The 23,252-nt window shown below is 41.9% G+C and overlaps 1 protein-coding gene across 1 annotated transcript in view; it reads left to right on the top strand.

The window, feature by feature from the left end:
* The window catches only part of RAMP3 (receptor activity modifying protein 3), a 259,527-nt gene that overhangs the window by 151,901 nt on the left and 84,374 nt on the right, over positions 1-23,252 (top strand). Inside the window, exon 2 of the mRNA XM_040353331.1 lies at positions 3,319-3,454. Within this exon, the coding sequence (XP_040209265.1) occupies positions 3,319-3,454 (136 nt within the window). The remainder of the gene's footprint in view (positions 1-3,318; positions 3,455-23,252) is intronic.

The following is a 23,252-nucleotide window of genomic DNA, read 5'->3' on the forward strand; positions in this document are numbered from 1 at the left end:
CTGAAATGTCCACAGACCTTGAATCAAATCTTAAGAAAAAACAGGCTATATTGGAAAATCAGAAATGTATTTGCACGTTTCAAAAGGATTCTCATCTTTTGTCACGGCTTTAAACAAGTTATACTCGGCATGGAGCAAGTTTGTCAAAGTTTAAGGATCTTCAGAATCCCAGATGACTAAAGAGCCATTCCTGGATAATACTACTGAATGTTTTTTCAGTGTCTAATAATATGAAGGGGGATGCCTCATTGGTTTTACAGTGTTTTAGAATCAACAAAAGCTTTTGAATGTCAGTCATTACCACAATACTTTTTTTTTAAATCTTTTTGGGTGGGGTATTGTAGCATAGGCATCAAAATAGCCAGCCTGTCTGCCCTATTTTTGGCATTTAATCAATATGGCATCTATATTAGCAAGTTATATCAGTCTATAGGAGCTTATAGGGTGGAATCCTTATGTTTTTGTTTAATAATATGCCTCATTACTGTTTGGTACATAGCCCCACAAGCCCATGCAAACTGCTTATAGTGTGGGTGTTATAACTTGTTAAATAATTCAGCTGGAAAGCCATCAGGCCCCGTGGCCTTGTAATCACATGAATCTAAAATATATTTTGCCCCTTCAGCTTCTGTTATGTCTACATTCAAAGTTTCCAGTTGAGATGCAAAATACTTTTTGGAGTTTCAAGCTTCTGCAGAGTCCAGTGCTTTTTTTTTTTATTGGGCACCCCTGTCCCCCGAGTAGAGGGATATGTTGTATTCCACTATTGTAGCTTTATTTTGTTTGTGGTCAGTGACCTTCAGATTCAATTTGTTAGTTGTTGTGAGACTATTCATGTTTGTAATAAGTGAAAGAAGGTTCCTACAAGGGAACCCTTGTGTAATGTAAGTGAAAGTTACAGTTTCCTGCAAATAATTATAATAATAATGGGTGATGAACCCCAAAAATTAAATACTAGTGCGATGATCTCAAAAGATAAGTCCTGTAGTAGAATTGAGTTAAAAGTCCATCATAGACATTGAATGTCATAAGCAAGATGTAAGCATGAAGGAAAAAGGGAGGGTTCTTCCAGGAATTTGCATCCAATCTGACTTCACCGTGCTCATTAAGCCTTCACCATAGACAACAGCTTCACCTGAAGTGCTCTCTTATATATTGCGCTTACCACACAGATGGGACCACTTTAATGAAAAAGTAGGTCGATTGAGCGAAGCAGGATTCAGTGCCTGCACACTCTGCGGTTGGCGCTGGAACTGTGACCCCAGATAATCAAATACGGTGGTTTTCATAGCAAAAACAGAAAAACAAATGGGATCCCATAGTGCATTACCATTTATTTAAAAAGCATTAAAAAGACATCAAACAGCTGAGTGGCCTCTTACTTTAAGAGGGACTGAGAGCGTTTGAATAACCAGAGTGACAGCTGCGCTGATATCAGCAGATTTGTAGCTTGGCGTCCTGGGATGCGACTCGCTTCTCCAATGTCGGGAACAGCTGGGGCATAGATGTGTCCAGGTCTAAAGCCGCCTTCATGTTTGTAGGGCTTTTTTCCCTCTGGGCAGGTTTGCAAGTAGTTTACCACTTTCCTTGTCAGTTGTGTTTATAGGGCAATATATGCAGCACAGAATCTTTTTACTGTGTGAGTAGGGTATTGTTTTCACTCTGATATATGCTGTTCTGGCTTTCCAAAAGAGGGTAGGGTAGATGGAGAATTATTTGTTAAAGGTGACATGTTCTATTAATCATTTTATGAAAATTATCGTTAAAGTTTTGTTAGTCTGTTAGTGTTTTTTATTCTTGAATTAGGGAGATTGGGGCATGATCTATAAATCATGGATTTGGGATTTAATTATGATGGGGAGTAGAGATTGTGAGCATAATTTGTAATGCAATTTTGATAGTGAAGTATGGACATGTGAAAAGGTTTGGGTTGTGCAATCTCCAGATGTCATGTATTGAGAGGTGTTCTTGCAACACGGGGGGGGGGGGGGGCTCTCTTACCATCTGAGGTCAATTCAAAAACCTCACCAACCCAGAATTTTGGGCGTGACAATATCAACTTTCAATTTAGCTAGACAGCCAAGACCTTTAGATCCTTTTTGGGTGATTGGAGGTTTCTGACATTCTAGGAGTTCACCTTTAAACCATTTAATGGGGGTTCATGGCAATAGAGATTTACAATGTGCATGATAGTTATAGGTGTATCAAGATTCTTATATAGTCTTAACAAAGATGCAAGTGACTTTTGAACTCTAGATATAAGGTGGAATATCCTACTATGGGAGATGTTTATAAATTGGAGGGAGTGTACAAAAATAGCATTACATTAACTGTGAACATCCTAAACCAGTATTGGGTCCACAGGAAACAATTGAGAGTTTTGCTTGTGTGTGTGGTGCATACTGTATATATTATAAGCGAATCTCAAGTCAGAATGTAACATTCTTGTACTGAAGATCTGGTTGTTAGCAGTGATTGTAAGGTGAGCACAGGTATTATTAGTCTCAAGGGTTTACAGTTGTGTAAGTACAACTGTACATCGGGGATGTGGACTGTCTTCTAAAAGGCAAGCAAGGAATTTTTGACCAAATTGAGATTAGTGGAGGGAACAGACAGGGCTGTCTTAATGAGGGGGCACAGCTAGGCACTGCCCAGGGGCCCTAGCTTTATGGGGGGCCCCTGCACTTTCCCCAATGCAGCTTGTCTTTGAGCCCTGTAATTGGGGGCCCCATGATGGCACTGTGAGTGATAGATACACAGGGGAGGCCTGCCTCCTACCTACTTGATGTCTGTTTACCTGGACTCTCATCATTGTAGGGGCCCCAGAGCATTACTTTGCCCAGGGGCCCATTATGCTATTAAGTAAATAAACTTGCAGGTTGCAATGGAGGGTTATCTTTAGGTTTACTGAGTGAAGTGGAGAGCTGAGAGGACACTGAAGATTGTCTGTTGCGTTGTTCCCACAAAGGTTTTTACAAATCTTTGTCTGAATTGACATTGGACACTAGAACAGGACGTTTCAATGGTAAATTTGCCCAATAAGTGTCAAGTGACAGGTCTGTGTAAATGCACTGTACTTTTCTACATACTATTTACTAAAACTAGAGAAAGCAAAAGCTGATGCACCTCAGCATAGAAACATAGAAGCAAAGAAACCAATCGGCTTCCAGGTTTTACTGCTTAATTGAACAAGCTAAAGTTAGATGCTAATTGGCACCAGATTTTGCACTTAATCCCATTGTCTGTATATACATCTTGATGTTATATTATTGCAAGTCCCTAGCTGATATTCTGTATTTTCTTTTTTTTTATGTATAGGTGGTTTACAACATCCTGTGATCAAGTGCAATGAAACACTTCTGTTGGAGTATTTGCCATTTTGTGGAGAAGTGTTTGAAAGCAAGATGAAGACTGTAGATCCAAACCAGTGGTGCAACCTGACAAAATTCATCACGTAAGATAAAATTGATGTTATCTTTTGTCTAACCTACAGTTGAGAAAGTATTATTCTAGCTTCTGCGCTAAGTAGTAATATTCAGCTTTAAAGTCCTGTGTTAATTTCCCAACATAAACACTTTATGAAATGTGTATGCTTTCCACTTTAAAAATGAGTAGAACTGAAAGTTTTCATTTCCGTGAAGTTAAGTGGAAATTGGGAGAATTTCACCATCTAGGTAACACGCATTGCAATCAGTGGGGAAGGTAAAATTAAAGGCCTTTTGAGTGGTTTTTAAAGTGGGCAAGAAACTTTAAGTGGGCCCTGAGGGTTGCAGAAGCTCATTTCAACTATCTTGGACCATTTCTTGTACAACAAAGACAGCCCCTTATTAGTTTCATAAATACACAAAGAAAATTGAGTACTGTCCATGATACTTTTTTTATTTGCACTAACATATAATTTTTCATGGACAAGTTTCGGGGTGTGTCCCCTTCTTCAAGGTCCAAGCAGTACTGATTCACAAAAGTTTTAGCAGAAGGTGAAATGTTACAACAAAACAGAGCAAAAAAAAATCTCTGATGGAAAGGGAAAAGAAAAACAAACACATACAAATCAATGTGTATGGCAATAGTAATAAAGCTATCAGCAACTTTTGTGAATCAGTATTGCTTGGACCTTGAAGAAGGGGACACACTCCGAAAGCTCGTCCATGAAAAATGATGTGTTAGTGCAAATAAAAAAAGTATCACGGACAGTACTCAATTTTCTCTGTCACAATTGCACTAATACGGCTACAATCACCTCAAATATAAATACACAAATAATACAAATAACAATAAAATATGCAAAACACATATTTTGTCTAAACAAAAAGAGTTTTGCTAAATTTCGCTCATTGCTAAATTGTAGATTTACATGCTATTTGCTGAAATCACTTCACTCATTCCTACTCACCACGTTTGTGAGGATTTGCTCCCACAGCCCAAAAACATACCAGTAGTTCACTGACATTTGATAAACCTTCCTTACTCTGAACCTACTGCTTGGAGAAAATCAAATTTGTATTTAGGTTTTCCCATGAAATATAACCAGTTAGTAAAAATAGGATAGGTTGACAATTTTTTTCTTTAACTGAATGGACAGATTGAGATATAGACACAATTACTGGATTTTAAATTAGAACAAAAGGCTAAACCTATTTTTTGTATAGCCCTTTCCCGCCGAGTGTACGCAGATATGCGTCCTCGGCTTTCAGGGGTTATCCTGGGATGATGCCCGCAGCTGCAGACGACATCCCGGTATCATTTTTTAGAGCCAGCAAATGGCTTTCTAGGGATAACAACCGATGCAGCTAAAAGCCGCTCGGTTGTTATCCCGGAGGAACGGGATGGGACATCCCGCTGCCTCCGCCGCTCTTATCGGGCCTCCCGTCCCACCGGGAGACCCGATCCACGAAAGAATGAATCTAGAGAAAGAATGAATCAAAGCCACAAACGGCTTTGATTCAGTCTCTTCAATTTAAACACGGAAGCAACGTCATGACGTCACTTCCGGGTTACTCCGCTGCCAATGGCGCTGGATTTAAAAAAATACACAGTATTCAGAATCGCAGTTCTTGGTGATCTGAATACTTTTAAGTGCAGAGACCCCCGATCCCTCCATAAAGAGTACCTGTCACCACGCATTACTGTCACAGGGGGTGTTTACATTCTTTGTGACAGCAATAAAAGTGATCAAAAATATTTTTTTTAAAAACACAATTGTATATTATAAAAATAAATAAGAAAAAACTTTTTTTTTAAAGCGCCCCTGTCCCCACAAGCTTGCGTAGCAAAGAAAACACATACGGAAGTCGCGCCTGCATATGTAAACGGTGTTCAAATCACACATGTTAGGTATCGCCGTGATCGCCAGAGCGAAAGCAATAATTCTAGCCATAGACCTCCTCTGTAACTCTAACCTGGTAACCGTAAAAAAAATTAAAGCGTCGCCTATGGGGATTTTTAGGTACCGTAGTTTGTCGCCATTCCACGAGTGCGTGCAAATATAAAGCATGACATGTTTGGTATCTATTTACTCAGTGTAACATCATCTTTCACATTATCCAAAAAAATTGTACTAACTTTACTTTATAATGTTTTTTAATTCATGAAAGTAAATTTTTCCAAAAAAGTTGCATTTAAAACACCGCTGCACAAATACCTTGTAACATAAAATATTGCAACAATCGCCATTTTATTCTCTAGATTCTCTGCTAAAAATATATATATAATGTTTGGGGGTTTTAAGTAATTTTCTAGCAAAAAATACAGATTTTAACTTGTAAACACCAAATGTCAGAAATAGGCTTAGTCATGAAAGGGATAGAGAAAGTAAGGATTATATATTATATATTTTTTTGCCATCTGTGTCCCATTGTGGAGGTTGGCCTTTACTGTCCTGTCCCAAAGATTAAGTAAAAGGCAATCCCTCCAAAGTGAGGAAATCATGGGTTGTCATCAGGGTCGTCAGAAGTAGTGTTGAAGGATTTCCCCTTTTTTTCTGTTCTGTGGACAACCCAAAATGTGGGATTTTCTTTCACTTTCAGTGATAATAGTAAACATTACAAATGGTGAGGATGAATCTTCCTAATGCAGGTACAGCCAGCAATTAAGAAAATTAGGTGTTCTATTTCTCTCCACTCTACAAAAATGTAAAAAAACTATTGACTTTAAATATACTTGAAACACTTTAGTCAAATTCCCATTTTCAAACAGAAATAGCTGAGGGAAGTCATGTGGTTATGGCTGCTTGAACTTTTATCAGTCAGTTACAAATTAAATAGTGCACAGATAAAATGGACATTAGGAAACTGTTTTGCCCACAAAAGAATTACAATTTCTGCCCTGAGTTTTGCACAGCCCTGTCACTCAGCACAATCCTGTCTGCCAAGGCAGGACTGCAGTTCAGTAACATTAAGGCCCTTTTGACACGCAGTGACATGAAAGTCGCGTATTTTGCCAAGATTTTGACACAATTTCAGGGAATGCTTGAGGTCTATGAACCTGAACTTGCATCAAAATCAGATCAAAGTAGTCCTGGGAACTTGAAGTTGCACAGATATGAATGACTATCATTGGGAATCATGAGGTATGACTTATCATGCAACTCTGATGTCCAAAGTCACAGGAAAAGTCACTCAAGTGTGAAAAGGGCCTTACAGGTTTCCTCTCACCCTCACCCAGTAGTGTATTTAGGTTTTGTTCTGCCTTAGGCCTGACTAAACTCGTGCACCCCCTAATTTAAATATGACACACCCCTTTCTGTCAAAGCCACACCCCTGTCTGTTTAAGACCGACCCTGAAATTTCTGAGTGGGGACACTAGTTCTTAGGGCCTGAGGGGCAATGTATTCCCTTAATTTGCATAGATTTCTTCTCACTTCCTGTTTGGCTATGGGGTAGGAAGTTAAGGGAAATCTCTGCAATGGGTCAGGGATGGTAAAAAATAAACTGACAGCGGCTATCCAAAATGAAAAATATATATTTTTGTTGCATATAGTTCTACTTTAGGCTTCATTTCCATGGACGTTTTTACCGCCACTTTTTTTAGCCTTTTTTACAGCTTAAAAACGCCTGTTTTTTTACAAAAAAAAAAAAAATTCTTTGAGCTGGAGCTCAAAAATGCAGCGGTAGCGCTTTTTAGTGTTTTTGCGAGTTTTTGAGCGTTTTTTAACGTCTGGAGCTTCAGAACAAACTGGTCCTGTTTTTTTTGTTGCAGCTTAAAAATGTCTCAGCCATCTACAGCTCAAAAACGTCATGGTGGGCATGAGGCCATAGACTAACATGGAGAGACGTTTTTAAGCTGCAAAAAACGCTCAGAAAAGTGGCTGTAAAAACGTCCATGGAAATGAAGCCTTAAGCACAAATTTCTGATAATTTTATGGAGAGGACTAAGAAGATAAAACCATGCCAATTATGCAGCAGAAAACATATAGCACAGTGAGAAAGGTTTGTGGTCCAGGCTGATAGGACAGTCAAAATTAGAAGGTGCTTGCGTTACAGTAACAGTGTAGAACAAGCCGGCGGGGACTCCTTGCTGCCCCCCTGCAAAGTGTTGCCTTAGGCCTGGGCCTTGTTGGCCTAGACCAGGATACAGCATTGCCCTCCGCCTATAATTGATCAGTGAAAGGACACACAGCACATGAATGATCCTCACTCTGTTCTCTCCTGCTACAAGCATGCTTCCTGCACTGAAGGGAAATGAATTGGCTCCTCCTGTACATAGCCTGCAAGAAACTATAACAAATCAAAATATGGTGCTTAGACTGCGTATGCTTAAGAAAATAAGTCTAATGTTGTATTAGTGAATGCATAGCCACATAAATTTGTGCGAGATTAAGTTCACCAACCGTAACAATATCTGACATGGGTTGTGGTCGATTTTCACTGCTGTCCACTTACCAGTCATGCTGTCTAAATCCTTCCTTTCTCATGATTTTGGTCCATGTAAATAGCCCTGTTTTCTCTATTGGTGGCTTACTCTAAATGGCTTTAATAACAAATTTTTCGAAGGAAAAATTTACTTTTAATGCAAAGGTATTCAAACAACACATATCACTCTTGTTAGAGTATTAAAACTGTAATGGACTACAGTCATGTTTTTCAGTTTACAGACTATAAGACCAGAATGAATCGTGGAAATAGTTTTCACATCATGGAAACATTAGGAAAACAAATAAAATTTGGCTACTGCTTGAGGAATCTAATGCTCCAGCGTCTCAAAAAAAAAAAAAAAAAAAAAGTTTACACTACTAGTAAAAAGTTATTAAAGGCCCAAAGGAAGGTCATACTCAGTGCAGTGGATATTTATAATATAGAGAACCAGTTAAGGCATACTGTAAGTCATACACACAACAAGGTCTTAAATTCTTTTGAAGATTTTATTATTTGATTATTATTATAACAGCATTATAACAGCAATGGCATAATTATAAGCACACCGTTTGCCTGTAATGTAAGCCAGCTATGTTGAAATTGGACACTTTGTTTTGTGGTCGCAGGACAATAATAATAATATTAAATTGAAAACATATATTTTTTTTTTTGGCTAGTAAATAATTAAGTCTACCAAATGTAACTTAACATGATAATTATTTTAGCATAATTGCTTATCAGAAAGTGGGGTTTCACCTGTTAGATATGACAAGCTCTTCAGAATTAGGTTCAGGGTTAGGTTTTATTATTTGTCATTAAAGTAAACCCCAAACAGCAGGTCATGATATGTTTATGTTACCAGTGCATGGAAAGCTTGACAGAATTTATTTACCTTTGCTTCCTGCAAAGCGGTGTAACAGGCCTAATTCATAACAGTACCAGTTATCACCCAGAACATAATTGTTCACCTGAGGAAAATATTATCATTTACTCCAGGATTTGATTCTGGGTACTATCTTAAGGGGCTAGCTGTTCCATAGTACCCTGAATGTCAGGAAATCAGGATGGGGATCTGTTTCCAATTCATTGTTACCTGAGTATCTCTGGTGGTGGTGGTGGTGGTGTTGATGGTGGTGGTGGGGTTAAATGTTTATTTTCATAATCTCTCATCTAAGTTAGCTGAATTCCTCATGTAGTCCTCACTCACATGCAAACATCTACGTTGCAGCCCTTATACTAATACTAATACCTCGACATTCATATACCCAGGACCTTCATAGTGAGTAGAAAAATTTGGATAACCAAACAATTGGAAAACAAACATAACTACTTCAGCAGGAGTGCTCTCAGTACAGTATCAATTCAAAACAAAATCTTAAATTCACCATAACAAAATGGAAACACTCTTAGTCCATAGAATCAGGACACATTTTGCACATCAGAGGTGCCCTGTAAACTTGTTTTCTCTGTGCATACGCAGCTCAGTGTACCTCAGTGTTGAACTTCCATACTTGTGCACAGGGGTTACATGATTCTGGCCCGGCCAGGCAAGGTGGCCTAAGATCCTGAATCCAAAAGAAGTTGGTGCTGGTGAGGGAGTGGGGGATATGAGTTTAGTTCCACTCTAAGGGATGGATTTTGGTGGGTGCCCTACTTTACAATCATTGCAGGAAGCCACTGCTTTACACATGTTGCAAGATCTTGAGCTACCCAGACATGGTCCCTAGGTAGACCGCATGCAGCAGCGGAACCCAATTTAAGTATCCAGGGACATGGTGGGGGACATATCTGCAGATGTACTTTTCTTTGATTATGTCCCATGTACAACTGTCCTGTCACAGCAAAAGGCTGCTCAACCCGGAGTCTTAGTTATCTTAGTTATCTTATTTATCTGCCTCTAGCGATGCTTAGAATAGCATAGTTGCAATAAAAAGAGAACCACCCATATTGAGGCAAGAACAAGAATCACATCCTGACTAGTCTTCTCGGCAGCACTTCCCACACTGGGCTGTGAGGAAAAAGCTTTTTGAGACCGACCTGCCCTTTATACTGTATGTACTTACGATGAAAGTCCAATCTGTGGACAGCAAAGTGACCACAGTGATCAGGCTCACATACACAGGGCAGGACATGCACTAACCAGAGAATCAATCACAGTGCAAAACATGATATATTAACATATGCAAAAACCCATCAAATAAATTTGTCACAATAAATTAGTCACTGGCCTACAGGTTCACAGTGAAACAATTACTAAAACATATTTGATTCAGGGGGTCAGAAAATATAGCAGATTGCCACAGCTCCAAAAAAATTGCATGAAGGGTGAGTAGTTCTGTTTTGGATCCGTTGAGTTTGAGGGAGCTTTCAGTCATCCAATTGTCGATCAGTGTAAGGCACTTTTCAAGTTCATGAAATTGGTCTTTTTTGTTGGTGATTCGAAGGTAAAGCTGCGTGTCATCCGCATAGGAGTGGAAGTGCAGGTCCTGTTTGCTGATGATTTGGAGGAGCGGGCGGATGTAGATGTTGAAGAGTACGGGTGAGAGGGGTGATCCTTGCGGTACTCCGCATGTAATGGTCCGTGTTTCTGATGTAAAACCTCCAAGTTTCACGGTCTGAGTGTGATTTTCTAGGAAAGATGCGAACCACGGTAGGACCATGTCAGAGACTCCTGCTACTTCTTTGATGGTGTGTTCAGGGTGATGTGCAGAGTTAGTTTTCTGCCACACATACAGTAGGTGAACCCGATTTTGTGTCAATCTCGCTCTCCTTCTCGGCGAGATTGAGCACCTACGAGCCCCATCGCGGGAGCCAGCGCCGAGCTGGCTTGCCGCGATGGAGACAGAGCCGTCATAGAAGCGACGGGAGATCCGACTTGGATTCCCGCCAATTCTACACGTGTGCGGCGTTTGTTATGAATCCTGAGGGGGAAGTCCCCGCCGGATTTTAAATAAAAATCCGGCATGGGTCCCCCCCTCAGGAGCATACCGGGCCCTTCGGTCTGTTATGGGTTGTAAGGAGAGCCCCCCTACGCCGAAAAAACCGGCGTAGGGGGTCCCCCTACGATCCATACCAGACCCGTATCCAAAGCACGCTACCCGGCCAGCCAGGAAGGGAGTGGGGACGAGCGAACGCCCCCCCCCCCTCCTGAGCCGTACCAGGCTGCATGCCCTCAACATGGGGGGGTTGGGTGCTCTGGGGCAGGGGGGCGCACTGCGGCCCCCCCACCTCAGAGCACCCTGTCCCCATGTTGATGAGGACAGGGCCCCTTCCCGACAACCCTGGCCGTTGGTTGTCGGGGTATGCGGGCGGGAGGCTTATCGGAATCTGGGAGCCCCCTTTAATAAGGGGGCCCCCAGATACCGGCCCCCCACCCTAAGTGAATGAGTATGGGGTACATCGTACCCCTACCCATTCACCTGCAAGAAAAGTGGTAAAAACACAAATAAACCACACAGTGTATTAAAATATTTTATTAGTCTGCTCCGGAGGCCGCCCCCTGTCTTCTTTATTAGCTCTTTTACCAGGGGAGGCTTCTTCTTTGACGTCTTCGGGTGGGTGGGGGCCGCCGTCTGGTTCTCTTCCACCGCCGGGGGGGGTGGCTTTTAAAAAAGCCCCCACCCCCCCGGCGGGTTTCCTCCGGCGTCTTCGGCGGGGCTCTTCTTCTTCCGCTATCCCGACGGGTCTTCTCCGCTATCCGGGGGGTCTCGCCGCTCTCCGCTGTTGACTCGTCGCACCCCGGTTCTTCGTCTCGCAGTCCGGTCCCTTCTTCCGTGCTGTACGTCTTCTTCCGCGCTGTGACGTCATGTTCTTCACTTCTCTTCTTCTCCCGATGTTGACTCGCCGGTCCTCCTCGCTGAAATGACGGATGCGCGCCTTGCATCGGACCTATATAGGCCTCACAGTCCCATCATGCTCTGTACCTACCCATGTGATACCTACCACGTGGTAGGTATCACATGGGTAGGTACAGAGCATGATGGGACTGTGAGGCCTATATAGGTCCGATGCAAGGCGCGCATCCGTCATTTCAGCGAGGAGGACCGGCGAGTCAACATCGGGAGAAGAAGAGAAGTGAAGAACATGACGTCACAGCGCGGAAGAAGACGTACAGCACGGAAGAAGGAACCGGACTGCGAGACGAAGAACCGGGGTGCGACGAGTCAACAGCGGAGAGCGGCGAGACCCCCCGGATAGCGGAGAAGACCCGTCGGGATAGCGGAAGAAGAAGAGCCCCGCCGAAGACGCCGGAGGAAACCCGCCGGGGGGGTGGGGGCTTTTTAAAAGCCACCCCCCCCGGCGGTGGAAGAGAACCAGACGGCGGCCCCCACCCACCCGAAGACGTCAAAGAAGAAGCCCCCCCTGGTAAAAGAGCTAATAAAGAAGACAGGGGGCGGCCTCCGGAGCAGACTAATAAAATATTTTAATACACTGTGTGGTTTATTTGTGTTTTTACCACTTTTCTTGCAGGTGAATGGGTAGGGGTACGATGTACCCCATACTCATTCACTTAGGGTGGGGGGCCGGTATCTGGGGGCCCCCTTATTAAAGGGGGCTCCCAGATTCCGATAAGCCTCCCGCCCGCATACCCCGACAACCAACGGCCAGGGTTGTCGGGAAGGGGCCCTGTCCTCATCAACATGGGGACAGGGTGCTCTGAGGTGGGGGGGCCGCAGTGCGCCCCCCTGCCCCAGAGCACCCAACCCCCCCATGTTGAGGGCATGCAGCCTGGTACGGCTCAGGAGGGGGGGGGGGGCGCTCGCTCGTCCCCACTCCCTTCCTGGCTGGCCGGGTAGCGTGCTTTGGATACGGGTCTGGTATGGATCGTAGGGGGACCCCCTACGCCGTTTTTTTCGGCGTAGGGGGGCTCTCCTTACAACCCATAACAGACCGAAGGGCCCGGTATGCTCCTGAGGGGGGGACCCATACCGGATTTTTATTTAAAATCCGGCGGGGACTTCCCCCTCAGGATTCATAACAAACGCCGCACACGTGTAGAATTGGCGGGAATCCAAGTCGGATCTCCCGTCGCTTCTATGACGCGCTTGCTGGGATGTGCTGTCACTATTCCAGTGAGTGCAAGATGTCGGCGAGATCTCGGCACCACGTCGCCGAGTATCAGCGCGACGCTGTCGTGCTAAAAGCACAATATCACAAACACCTACTGTATAGCCGGATTCAGTAATACTTACGACGGCGTATCAGTAGATACGCCGTCGTAAGTCAGAATCTGCGCCGTCGTATCTTTAAGCATATTCTCAAACTGAGATACGCTTCTCTGTTGCTAAGATACGACCGGCGTAAGTCTCCTTCGTCGTTGTATCTTAGCTGCATATTTAAGCTGGCCGCTAGGGACGTGTACGTTGATTTACACCTAGAATATGTAAATGAGCAAGATACGCCTATTCACGAACGTACTTGCGCCCGATACGCTGTTTACGTAAGGCGTTTTTCAGGCGTAAAGATAAACCACCAAAAAGATGGCGCAGCCCATGCAAGGTATGGACGTCGTAAGTGCCGTCGAAATTGTTGTCGTTTGCGTAAGCGTACGTGAATGGGGCTGGGCGTAGGTTACGTTCAAGTCGAAAGCAAGAAATAATTTGCGACGTGATTCTGAGCATGCGCGCGCATGCGCCGTACCAACGGCCCTCATTTACATGGGGTCACGGGTAATTTACATGGAGCACGCCCCCTACCTGCCTATTTAGAATTAGGCGGGGTTACGCCGGGCCATTTGTGCTACGCCGACGTAACTTAGGAGGTAAGTGCTTTGTGAATACAGTACTTGCCGCACTATGTTACGTCGGCGTAGTGCAAATGGGATGCGCTATGCCGGCATAAAGATACGTGAATCTGGCTAATAGTGTTTTGCTTTTAGGCCATAAAGTAAAATTTTGGTCTCATCTGACCAGAGCACTTTCTTCCACATGTTTGCTGTGTCACATGGCTTCTCGCAAACTGCAAACGGGACTTCTTATGGCTTTCTTTCAACAATTGCTTTCTTTTTGCCACTCTTCCATAAAGGCCAGATTTGTGGAGTTCAGGACTTAGGTCTCATGCCCACAGCCACTTTTCTGAGCGTTTTTTTGCAGCTTAAAAACGCCTCTCCATGTTAGCCAACGCTAGTAAAAGAGCTGGGAGAAGATAGCGGAGGAGCCCGGCAGAAGGCAGAAGGGGGCGAAGAGAGCAGAGAAGCCGAAAGAAGACCCCCTAAGTCGGAAGAAGACCCCCGGAGCTGCCTAATAAATTACTTTAAAAACCTATGTGGTGTGTTTTCTTTATTGACACTTTTTCCCCCCAGGTGAATGGGTAGGGGTACAATGTACTCCATACTTATTTACATAGGGTGGGGGGCCAGGATCTGGGGGCCCCTTATTAAAGGGGACTCACGAATTTCGATAAGCCCCCCGCCCGCATACCCCGACAACCAATTGCCAGGGTTGTCGGGAAGAGGCCCTTGTCCTCATCAACAAAGTACCCACCCCCCCATGTTGAGGGCATGTGGCTTTGTATGGTCTAGGAGGGGGGCGTTCACCCCCTTTTCCTGACCTGCTGGGCTGTGTGCTCAGATAAGGGTCTGGTATGGATCTCTAGGGGAACCCCTGCATAATTTTTTTGGTGTGTGTGTGGGGGGGGGGGGTCCCCCTTAAGATCCATACCAGACCAAAGGGTCTGGTATCATCATTGGGGGGAACCTCACGCAAATGTTTTTTTCAATTTTCGCGGGGTTTCCCTTCAAGATTCCCAGCACACGAGTCGCCCCGCAAGTCGGATCACCTTGATCTGACTTCTGGTGCGACCTCTATTCAAATCAATTGGCTCCCATAGGGAACCATCGATTTTGAACAGAGAAAGAAAAAAGCGTCTGAAAGCTAGCACGGCAAAATGTGCATTGAATTTAATTCAAAACGCAGAAAAAATGTAGTTAAAAAAAACGCCGCTTTTTTCCTGGTGTGTGTACTAGCTTTACAGACCATTTTTTAAAACGTCCATGGGCATGAGGCCTAATAGTTGTCCTGTGGACAGATTTTCCCACCTGATCTGTGGATCTTTGCAGCTTCTCCCGAGTTACCATGGACCTCTTGACTCCTTCTTTGATTAATGCTCTCCTAGCTCAGCCCATCAGTTCAGGTGGATGGACATGTCTTGGTAGGTTTGCAATTGTGCCATACTCTTTACATTTACGAATGATGGATTGAACAGAGCTCCGTGAGATGTTCAAAGCTTGGGATATTTTTTTTTATAACCTAACTCTGCTATAAAGGTACACAACTTTATCCCTGACCTGTCAGGTGTGTTCTTTGGCCTTCATGATGCTGTTTGTTCACTAAGGTTCTCTAACAAACCTATGAGGGCTTCACAGAACAAAATTAAATTACACACAGGTGGACTCTATTTACTACTTAGGCGACTTCTAAAGGCAATTGGTTTCACTAGATTTTAGTTAGGGGTATCAGAGTTAAGGGGGCTGAAAAAAAATGCACACTTTTCAGATATTTATTTGTAAAAAAAATCATAAACCATTAAAGCGTGGGTTCACCCTAAAAAAAAAAAAAAAATCCTACCATGCCATCCTGCATACTAGCGCAAGCTACAGTATGCCTTTATTTATTTTTTTGCGCCGTACTCACAGTTTAATCCCTTAGTTAAGTTTCAGACTCCCCGTGGGGAGTAGGCGTTCCTATGCAGAGGGGAACATGATTGACGGTCGGCTATGGAGCACCACGCTTCCCGAAAATACATTAAAATTTTTGGTTGTAACGTGACAAAATTTGGAAAATTTCAAGGGGTGTGAATACTTTTTCAAGGCACTGTATGTATTTCAGATGTGTTTTTCACAGTTTATCAGGAAGTTTACTTTAACCCCTTCATAGCAAGTTGTCAATATATTTTACTAAACTTTACAGTACCTCTTCATGGTACATTGATTTTCTCTACATAAACCATTATTGATCTCCTTAATTTACCTTGCTGAATTTTGAGTGTTATAATTATTCCTCTTGGTTCTGTACCTTTGCCATTATAATCTGCTGTTTTTGGTTGCATACTGTTGTTGTGTGCTGAGTGTTCCAGGAAATTACCTATAATCTGTATCTGTGAGTGCTTTGATAACCATATAGGTTTGTCTGTGCTTTACACTTAGGAAAATGGACTCATTAAAACATATGAGTTCATCATCAGTTAATAGTGCATTTTTGTTGAAGAGTTATGAACTGAATTGAAATGTAAGTGTCATTTAAAATCCCTTGTAATTGGTGTTTACCTGAAATGATGATAGCCCCTAGTGATCAAACCATTCACATTTTTAAATTATATGCACTATGCATTAAGACATTGTCCTTCACTCTAGTGCTCGCTGTGACTTTTTCACAAAACTAATTGACTGTAATTTTAAATTGGCACAGACAAATATAACAAAAGACACACATTAGACTAAATTAGTCAAAATATTTGCTGGAAGTGATAAATTGCACAGAACCTTCCTTTTTGAGAAAGGAGGATTTTTATTGTCTTAAGAAGGTATTTTATATACAGTATATTGATACAGTCAATCTCTTACAGATGCTTATAGTTTAAATGGCATCTTACTGTTTCTATCTGAGATTAAATTGTAAAATGCATTTTCCCATAAGACTTTTAATAAAATACATATGTATGGAATGCACCCACGCAATCAAAGAGAGGCAAGGGTGATTTTTTGTAAAGTAAACATTCATTTATTATTACATGAAATTCATTTAAACTGAATCTTGCTTTACTCTCCATTGGATTTTAAGTTTTATGTCTATTAATATATAGCGGTTATTTTCCTTTGATTTTCCTGTGATTGTAAGCGTTCAGTTTTAAAAACAATAACACGCTTACCCACATTGACCAATGGTTTTGCACAGAGCAGCCCTAATCTTCTTCTTTTCAGGTCTCCTCACTGGCTCTCCTGGCTCCTTCCCCCCGCCTAGTACCCACCATAGCAAGACGCTTGCTATGGAGTTACTTGTGCAGGCTTGCACCTGAGTCAGCTCTGTGTGTCCATTGACACATAGATTTCATCTTGGGCTGCCCCTGGTCCCTCTTTACTTGATGTGATTGACAGCATCAGGTACCAATGGCTCCAACTGCTGTCTCTGATCCAATGAGGAGTGAGAGAGCCAAGAGAGCCACGGCTCTCGAACACATTGCTGGATTAAGATTGGGCTAAGGTAAGTATAAGGAGGGCTGGGGAAGTTGCACTCCAATTTTTTTTTTACCTTAAAGCAGAGTTCTACCCACATTTCTATGTTGTCACCATCTACTTCATAGCAGCAAGGTAAAACCACATTGGCTGTTTTTGTTTGCCTTGTTTAGCACTGCCGCGGCGAGGTACGCCATTTCCTGTGGCGCCTTGGCTTAGTTAGCATTGCATTATTTCCAAATATTTCCAGTAATTATACACCAAAAAAACGCGCTATCACAACACCGTTAATTCAGGCAGCGGCTAGCGTGTGATGACAGGAAAATAAAACAATATAAAATTATTTCCAGTAATTGACGCAATGCAAGGCAGTGATAAGCGTCATTGTGATGGCAACCCGATATACAATCCGTGCGTCGCGCCTTGTGCTTTATGCGCAAGATCGGGAGGTGCATGCAGGGTAGCCAGCAGCACCATATCTCAGGAGAATACACTAGTGAGCTTTGCCCTCAATTACGATGGGAGCACTTTGGCAATTGAGAATAACGGTTAATTTTGACAAAATACAACTACACCAGTGGCATTGCATATAATTACCTTGTTAGACAGGTAAGAACATCACAGGTTTCTTAAAAAAAAAATAGGCTGAAACTCTGCTTTAATGCATAGGGTAAAACATCTTCAGCCTTTAGAACCACTTTTATTAGTGATGTGTTACATAGATTCATTTGATTGCTTAAGAGCCGGTTCACACAGGGGCGACCTGGGATCCGACTTGAAGTTGACCCAAGTCGTCCCAAGTCGTGTGGTTGAGAAAATCAATGGAAGTAAATGGAGCCGTCTTAATACACACTACTGCAGTCGCTCCAACTTCAGAAAAGGTTCCTGTACTACTTCAATCCGACTTCTAGGCAACTTGGAAGTCGCTTCAGAAGTCGGATCACTGTCTTAACTGAAGCAACAATACAGGAAGATAACATACATTTCTCAGTCAAACCCCTCCCTCCCCCTCCCTCCCACAGAGCTGATTGTTGTTAGATTGGCCACTGGAAAGCCTCCTGTTCTGGAGGCGACTTGAAGTTGCCTTGTAAGTTGCCTGATGATTCATACTCAAGTCGTGTCCAAGTTGCTTCCCAAAGTCATGCTGGAAGTCATGTTGCCCCAGTGTGAACCGGCTCTTAAATGACACAAACACATTTGTTTTGACACTGACACATTATGCTGTCAAAGACATTCTGGTAACACAATTTCAGTATTTTACAAATCATTTTTGTTTATTTATTTATTTTTTTGAATTGTCTGCAATAGAAACAAAATTAGTATTTGAAGACCAAGTTAAAATATGTAAAAAGCTTTTGATAGTTTGTTTTGGAATTGCCTATGCTGATGTCATAGAATTATTTATGTTATACGAACACACTAGTGATAGAACATCACAAACTATGGTATTCTTTCCCCATGCTTCCCTTACACCCCCTTCTAATCTATACTGACAGACTTTTTCCCCCCTACATGGTAAATGCAGCGTTTAGTCTCCCATGTGCCCCATCTTGGTTCTTCTTTGCCATTGTTTCTGTTTTGATGGACCACTAATCCAGTGCTGCAGTGGGCACTGCAGATGACCACCAGCCATCTAATCGGAAGTGTCCACATCATTCGGGGAGTAATGGTGACACCTAAATAAGGAACATTCCATGAATTAAACAGAAGAGGAAAGGAGGAAGATGGGAGGGTTGCGATGTGAGAAGGAATATTTTTACCACTAAAAAGGACTTCAAAGAAATTTAATAATTATTCTAACATCCCTTTTGAAACAGATAAAATAGTAAAGGCCAACCACTGTCCTCTTTCTTGTCTTTGTAACCACTCAAATACAATACATTTTAAATTCTGTAAAGGTACATACCTTCTATCCTATTTAATTTTAATACACCTACACTAAAATAGGTATGAATATCACCTTGTTTCTTTGCCATTAAAGGAAAGTGTTAGGACCAAGTTTGCCTGCAGCTCCAGTGTCCACCAGCAGATGTCTCCCAGAGGCCAGCAGGCCTCAGTAATCAGTTCCAAATGGTCTCATATAATGCTTTTTTCACTTGTACAAGGTGCGTCAGTGTTTTGCCTGCTCCTGTCCTGTACTCTGGTTGCCGTGCCATTTATTCTTGAACTTGCTGCTGCCCTGCACCCAGTACCCTGCTGCCTTGCTCCCTGCTTCTCCCCCTGCCTTGTGTGTATATCATTTGTGTATATAGTGAATATTGTTAGTTTTGTTTTTGGTTGCTGATTAGGCATTTTGTCATTTCGTTTTGATTCTCGTGGATTCTCACGTTTATTGTTTGCTGGTATGTGTTAGCCATTTATTTCACAGTAAATAAATCTTGCTTTAAAGATATATATATATACTGTATACTGTACATGGTCTGGTCCCAGTTTCTGTGCATAGCTACAAATATCTGGCCATCCCCGCTGTTGACAAAAAGACTGGGAAAAATTAAAATTGAATAGCACATACAATATTTATTTATCAAATAGTTTGTATTAAAAATTCTGGCGATCATTGTTAAACATCAATATTTTAGACATTGAATGTTAAATGTTATCCTCACACTGTACTCCACTCCCACTGAGAGAATTCGAGTGAATGACCACCTATCGAATGACTTCTCCATATCTAGTGGAACACGCCAACTGTGCCCCTATCTCATCTTATCTTTGTCCTCACTCTCGAACTACTACTCAGATGCCTCCGAGCAAACCCTGATATTAAGGGTGTCTCAATAGCTCACCAAACCTACAAGTTAGCTGATTTTTCAGATGATATCCTTCTCTTTCTCACAGAAACACTCACAACAAATTTACTCAAAGACTTTGCCATTTCCAAATCTTTAACCAATCTACAAATCAACTTTTTGAAATCCAATGCCCTAAACATTACACTTCCACAGGAAACATATCAGCAATGTCAATCTAACTTTCCGTTTAAAGGGAACAAGCACACGATTACATACCTTGGCATCCAATTACCCTCCTCCCGAGCAGACCTTTATTCTAAAGCCGCGTACACACGACCATTTTTCATGTCATGGAAAAAAACAAAGTTTTTCTTGACGTGATTCCTCTCAAGCATACACACGATTGTAATAAAAAATGCTTGAGCAAAGCGCGGTGACGTACAACACGTACGACCGCACTATAAAGGGTAAGTTCCATTCGAATGGCGCCACCCTTTAAGTTGATTATGTTAATTTCCTGTCTCATAACTTGCTTCTAAGCATGCGTGTTTTTTTCCCGTACACAAAACGAGCCTACACACAACCGTTTTTAACGATCAATTTAAACAATTGCATTTTTTTTGTCATGAAAAATGGACGTGTGTATCTACTGTTACTGCAAAAAATACATTGTGATTTAAATTCACGGTCTATTGGTCTCTTAACTTAACTCTACACGAATTGGAACTTGAATTTTAAAGCTAATGCCGCGTACACACGATCATTTTTCGGCATGAAAAAAAACTACGTTTTTAAAAACGTCATTTAAAATGATCGTGTGTGGGCTACACATCATTTTTCGGCTTCTAAAAAAAAGACAAATAAAAATTTGAACATGCTGCATTTTTTAACATCGTTTTTAAAAATGACGTTTTTCGGGTTGTAAAAAATGATCGTGTGTACGCGGCATAAGACTTCCAAAAGCGATTGCCTGGGAAAGCAGTAGGACAGGGATAGGCAATTAGCGGACCTCCAGCTGTTGCAGAACTACAAATCCCATGAGGCATAGCAAGACTCTGACAGCCACAAGCATGACACCCGGAGGCAGAGGCATGATGGGACTTGTAGTTTTGCAATAGCTGGAGGTCCGCTAATTGCATATCCCTGCAGTAGGAGGTATAGGGGACAGAAGGTAGGGAAACTAAGAATAAGCACTTGAAGATGGCAGCTCAGGAGAAAGACTGCTTGACTGGCAATAAGTTAAAGAAGATTGAAAGGAGAAATAAACCATTTACGTGATCATCTGGGATTATTAGGTACTGAGAATGAGACAGTGATTTACTGGATAATGGAAAAGGAGGAGGTAGGCAAAGACAGCAGGAGTAAACTCTGTGAGGTGACAGCTGAAGAAACAGGAAAACAAGGAAGCAAGAAATGAGTAGAGGGAAGGACATTGATGAAAAGCCAGCAGGCAACAGGGGTAAGGAAACCCAGCAGGAGAGATTAAGATCAATATAGAGCAGAAGTAGAAATAGCCAGAAATGACAAGAGAGACAGATACAGTTTGATCTCAGGAAATGACCAACTGCTTCACGAAACACATTATTCAGTGATTCCAATTATAACTTATTTTTATTTTCCTATGAGTTTTGCATTTGAAACGCCTTCTTAAGTACCTCCACACTAGCAGCATTATATACATGTTATATCTAGGTTTGGAGGGATGCTAACATTTTTATTCATTGGTGTTCAACAGTGAAGAAAGGTTTTTAGTTCTATAGTTCTTAACGGATAATAGAGCTTTATTTGCCTTTGGGAGCTCTGATTTAGCTGCTCATTCATTACTGGTGGCATGATATGATTTTCCAGCCATATTATGACTTTGAATCTTGCAGAGATCCGTTATTTTTTAATAGTTATCTTGTTAGATTGTCTAACCTGGTGCTGCTGTTCCTGCTTTTAATTTATAAATGTTTTGTTTTCTTTGAAATCATTTTGAAGTTAACCTCCCTGGCGGTATGATTCTTTCAGAAAAAACATGCTGAAAGCGGTACCATTATTTGCAAGGAAATTTGGCGTTTTATATTGTAGGTCTGTAATTTTTAGAAATAACTCACTTAAATCTGACCAAACAAGATTCTAATAGGCATCCCGGGTATGACATTTTTTTAAAAACAAAATTATAAATTATAATATAATAAATAATTATAAATAATTATAACAAATAATAATATAATTATAATAAAAATTATTCAATAATGTAATCAAATTAAAATCACTGAAATTTGCTCAGTTGCAGAATTGTTGCTGTCATTATTTTTTTTTTTTTATGACGAATTTCCCCACAAATCGCTATCGCACAATTCTGCAAGTGATTATAATTTATTATCGCTGTTTTTTAGCTGATCTAAAACTATTTTTGACATAAAGGGACACTTTTGGTTGCTATGGACAATCTACAGTTTGCAGGGAGAAAGAAACGTTTTTATTATATAAAATGACATGCATGACACAGGACAGTCCACTAGGGACAGGGGGGGTGTGTTTTTTTTACATACAGTACTGTAATCTATAAGATTACAGTATACTGTATGTAAGGTGTTTGTTTACGTTTTTGAATTTGGCGCCGTTCTCCGTCCCCGTGCGTCATAACGTCGCAGGGAACGGAGATCGGCGTCACACGGAGGCACTATGTGAATCGAGCGAGGTCCCGCTCGCTCACACAGCGCGGTGGCATCGCTGGATCCAGGGACAAGGTAAGTAAAAAGTGCCTGTGGATCTAGCGAGGCAAGCCCGAGACTGACTCGGGGTTACCGATCGTAGCAGGAAAATCTAACCCCGAGTCAGTCTCGGGAACACCGCCAGGAAGGTTAAGCTTTGAATTGGCTTATTTTGCCAAAATGTTAACAATTACCACAACAAGTAATCTGCCCAGCTTTACAGTTTAAATAGTCAAAAAGTTACCAGAAACAAATGATTAATTGGCTATAAGTTGAAGTCAACATTGAGAACTGATGTCTATTGTGCAATTTTTATTATCAAAGATGGGAAGAAGGAAGGGGGGGGAGAGACTGAGCTGGGATGGGGTGGGGGAAAAGGAGGAGAGCAAGTGGGAGGAACAAGAGAGGAAGGAAAGGGAGAGAGGGAGATAAGAGTGAGGATAGAGAGTAGGGGGAGATAGGTAGGGATAAGAGTGAGAAAAGTGGAGGGGTAAAAAGAAAAGGATGAGCAGAAAAGGAAAGGGAGGAAAGAGAGATGGATAAGAGGGAGAGAGTGTGGGAAAGAGAGGGAAAAAGAGAGAAAGAGACAGAAAAGAGTAGAGAGTTAGAGAGAAGATTGTTCATTGTGTGTGTAAAGCTCATCATACACTATGCAATCTGACTATACAATCTCCTTTAGATCTACCATAAACTATATAGTGCAAGAGCCTGTCTAATTGGATACAGAGTGATTGGATAGATAGGTATGACTCATTTTATAGCATATAACACAAACAATTTTCATGCTAGACAGTGATTG

The sequence above is a fragment of the Rana temporaria genome, chromosome 5, assembly GCF_905171775.1.
Source record: "Rana temporaria chromosome 5, aRanTem1.1, whole genome shotgun sequence".
Taxonomy (NCBI): domain Eukaryota; kingdom Metazoa; phylum Chordata; class Amphibia; order Anura; family Ranidae; genus Rana; species Rana temporaria.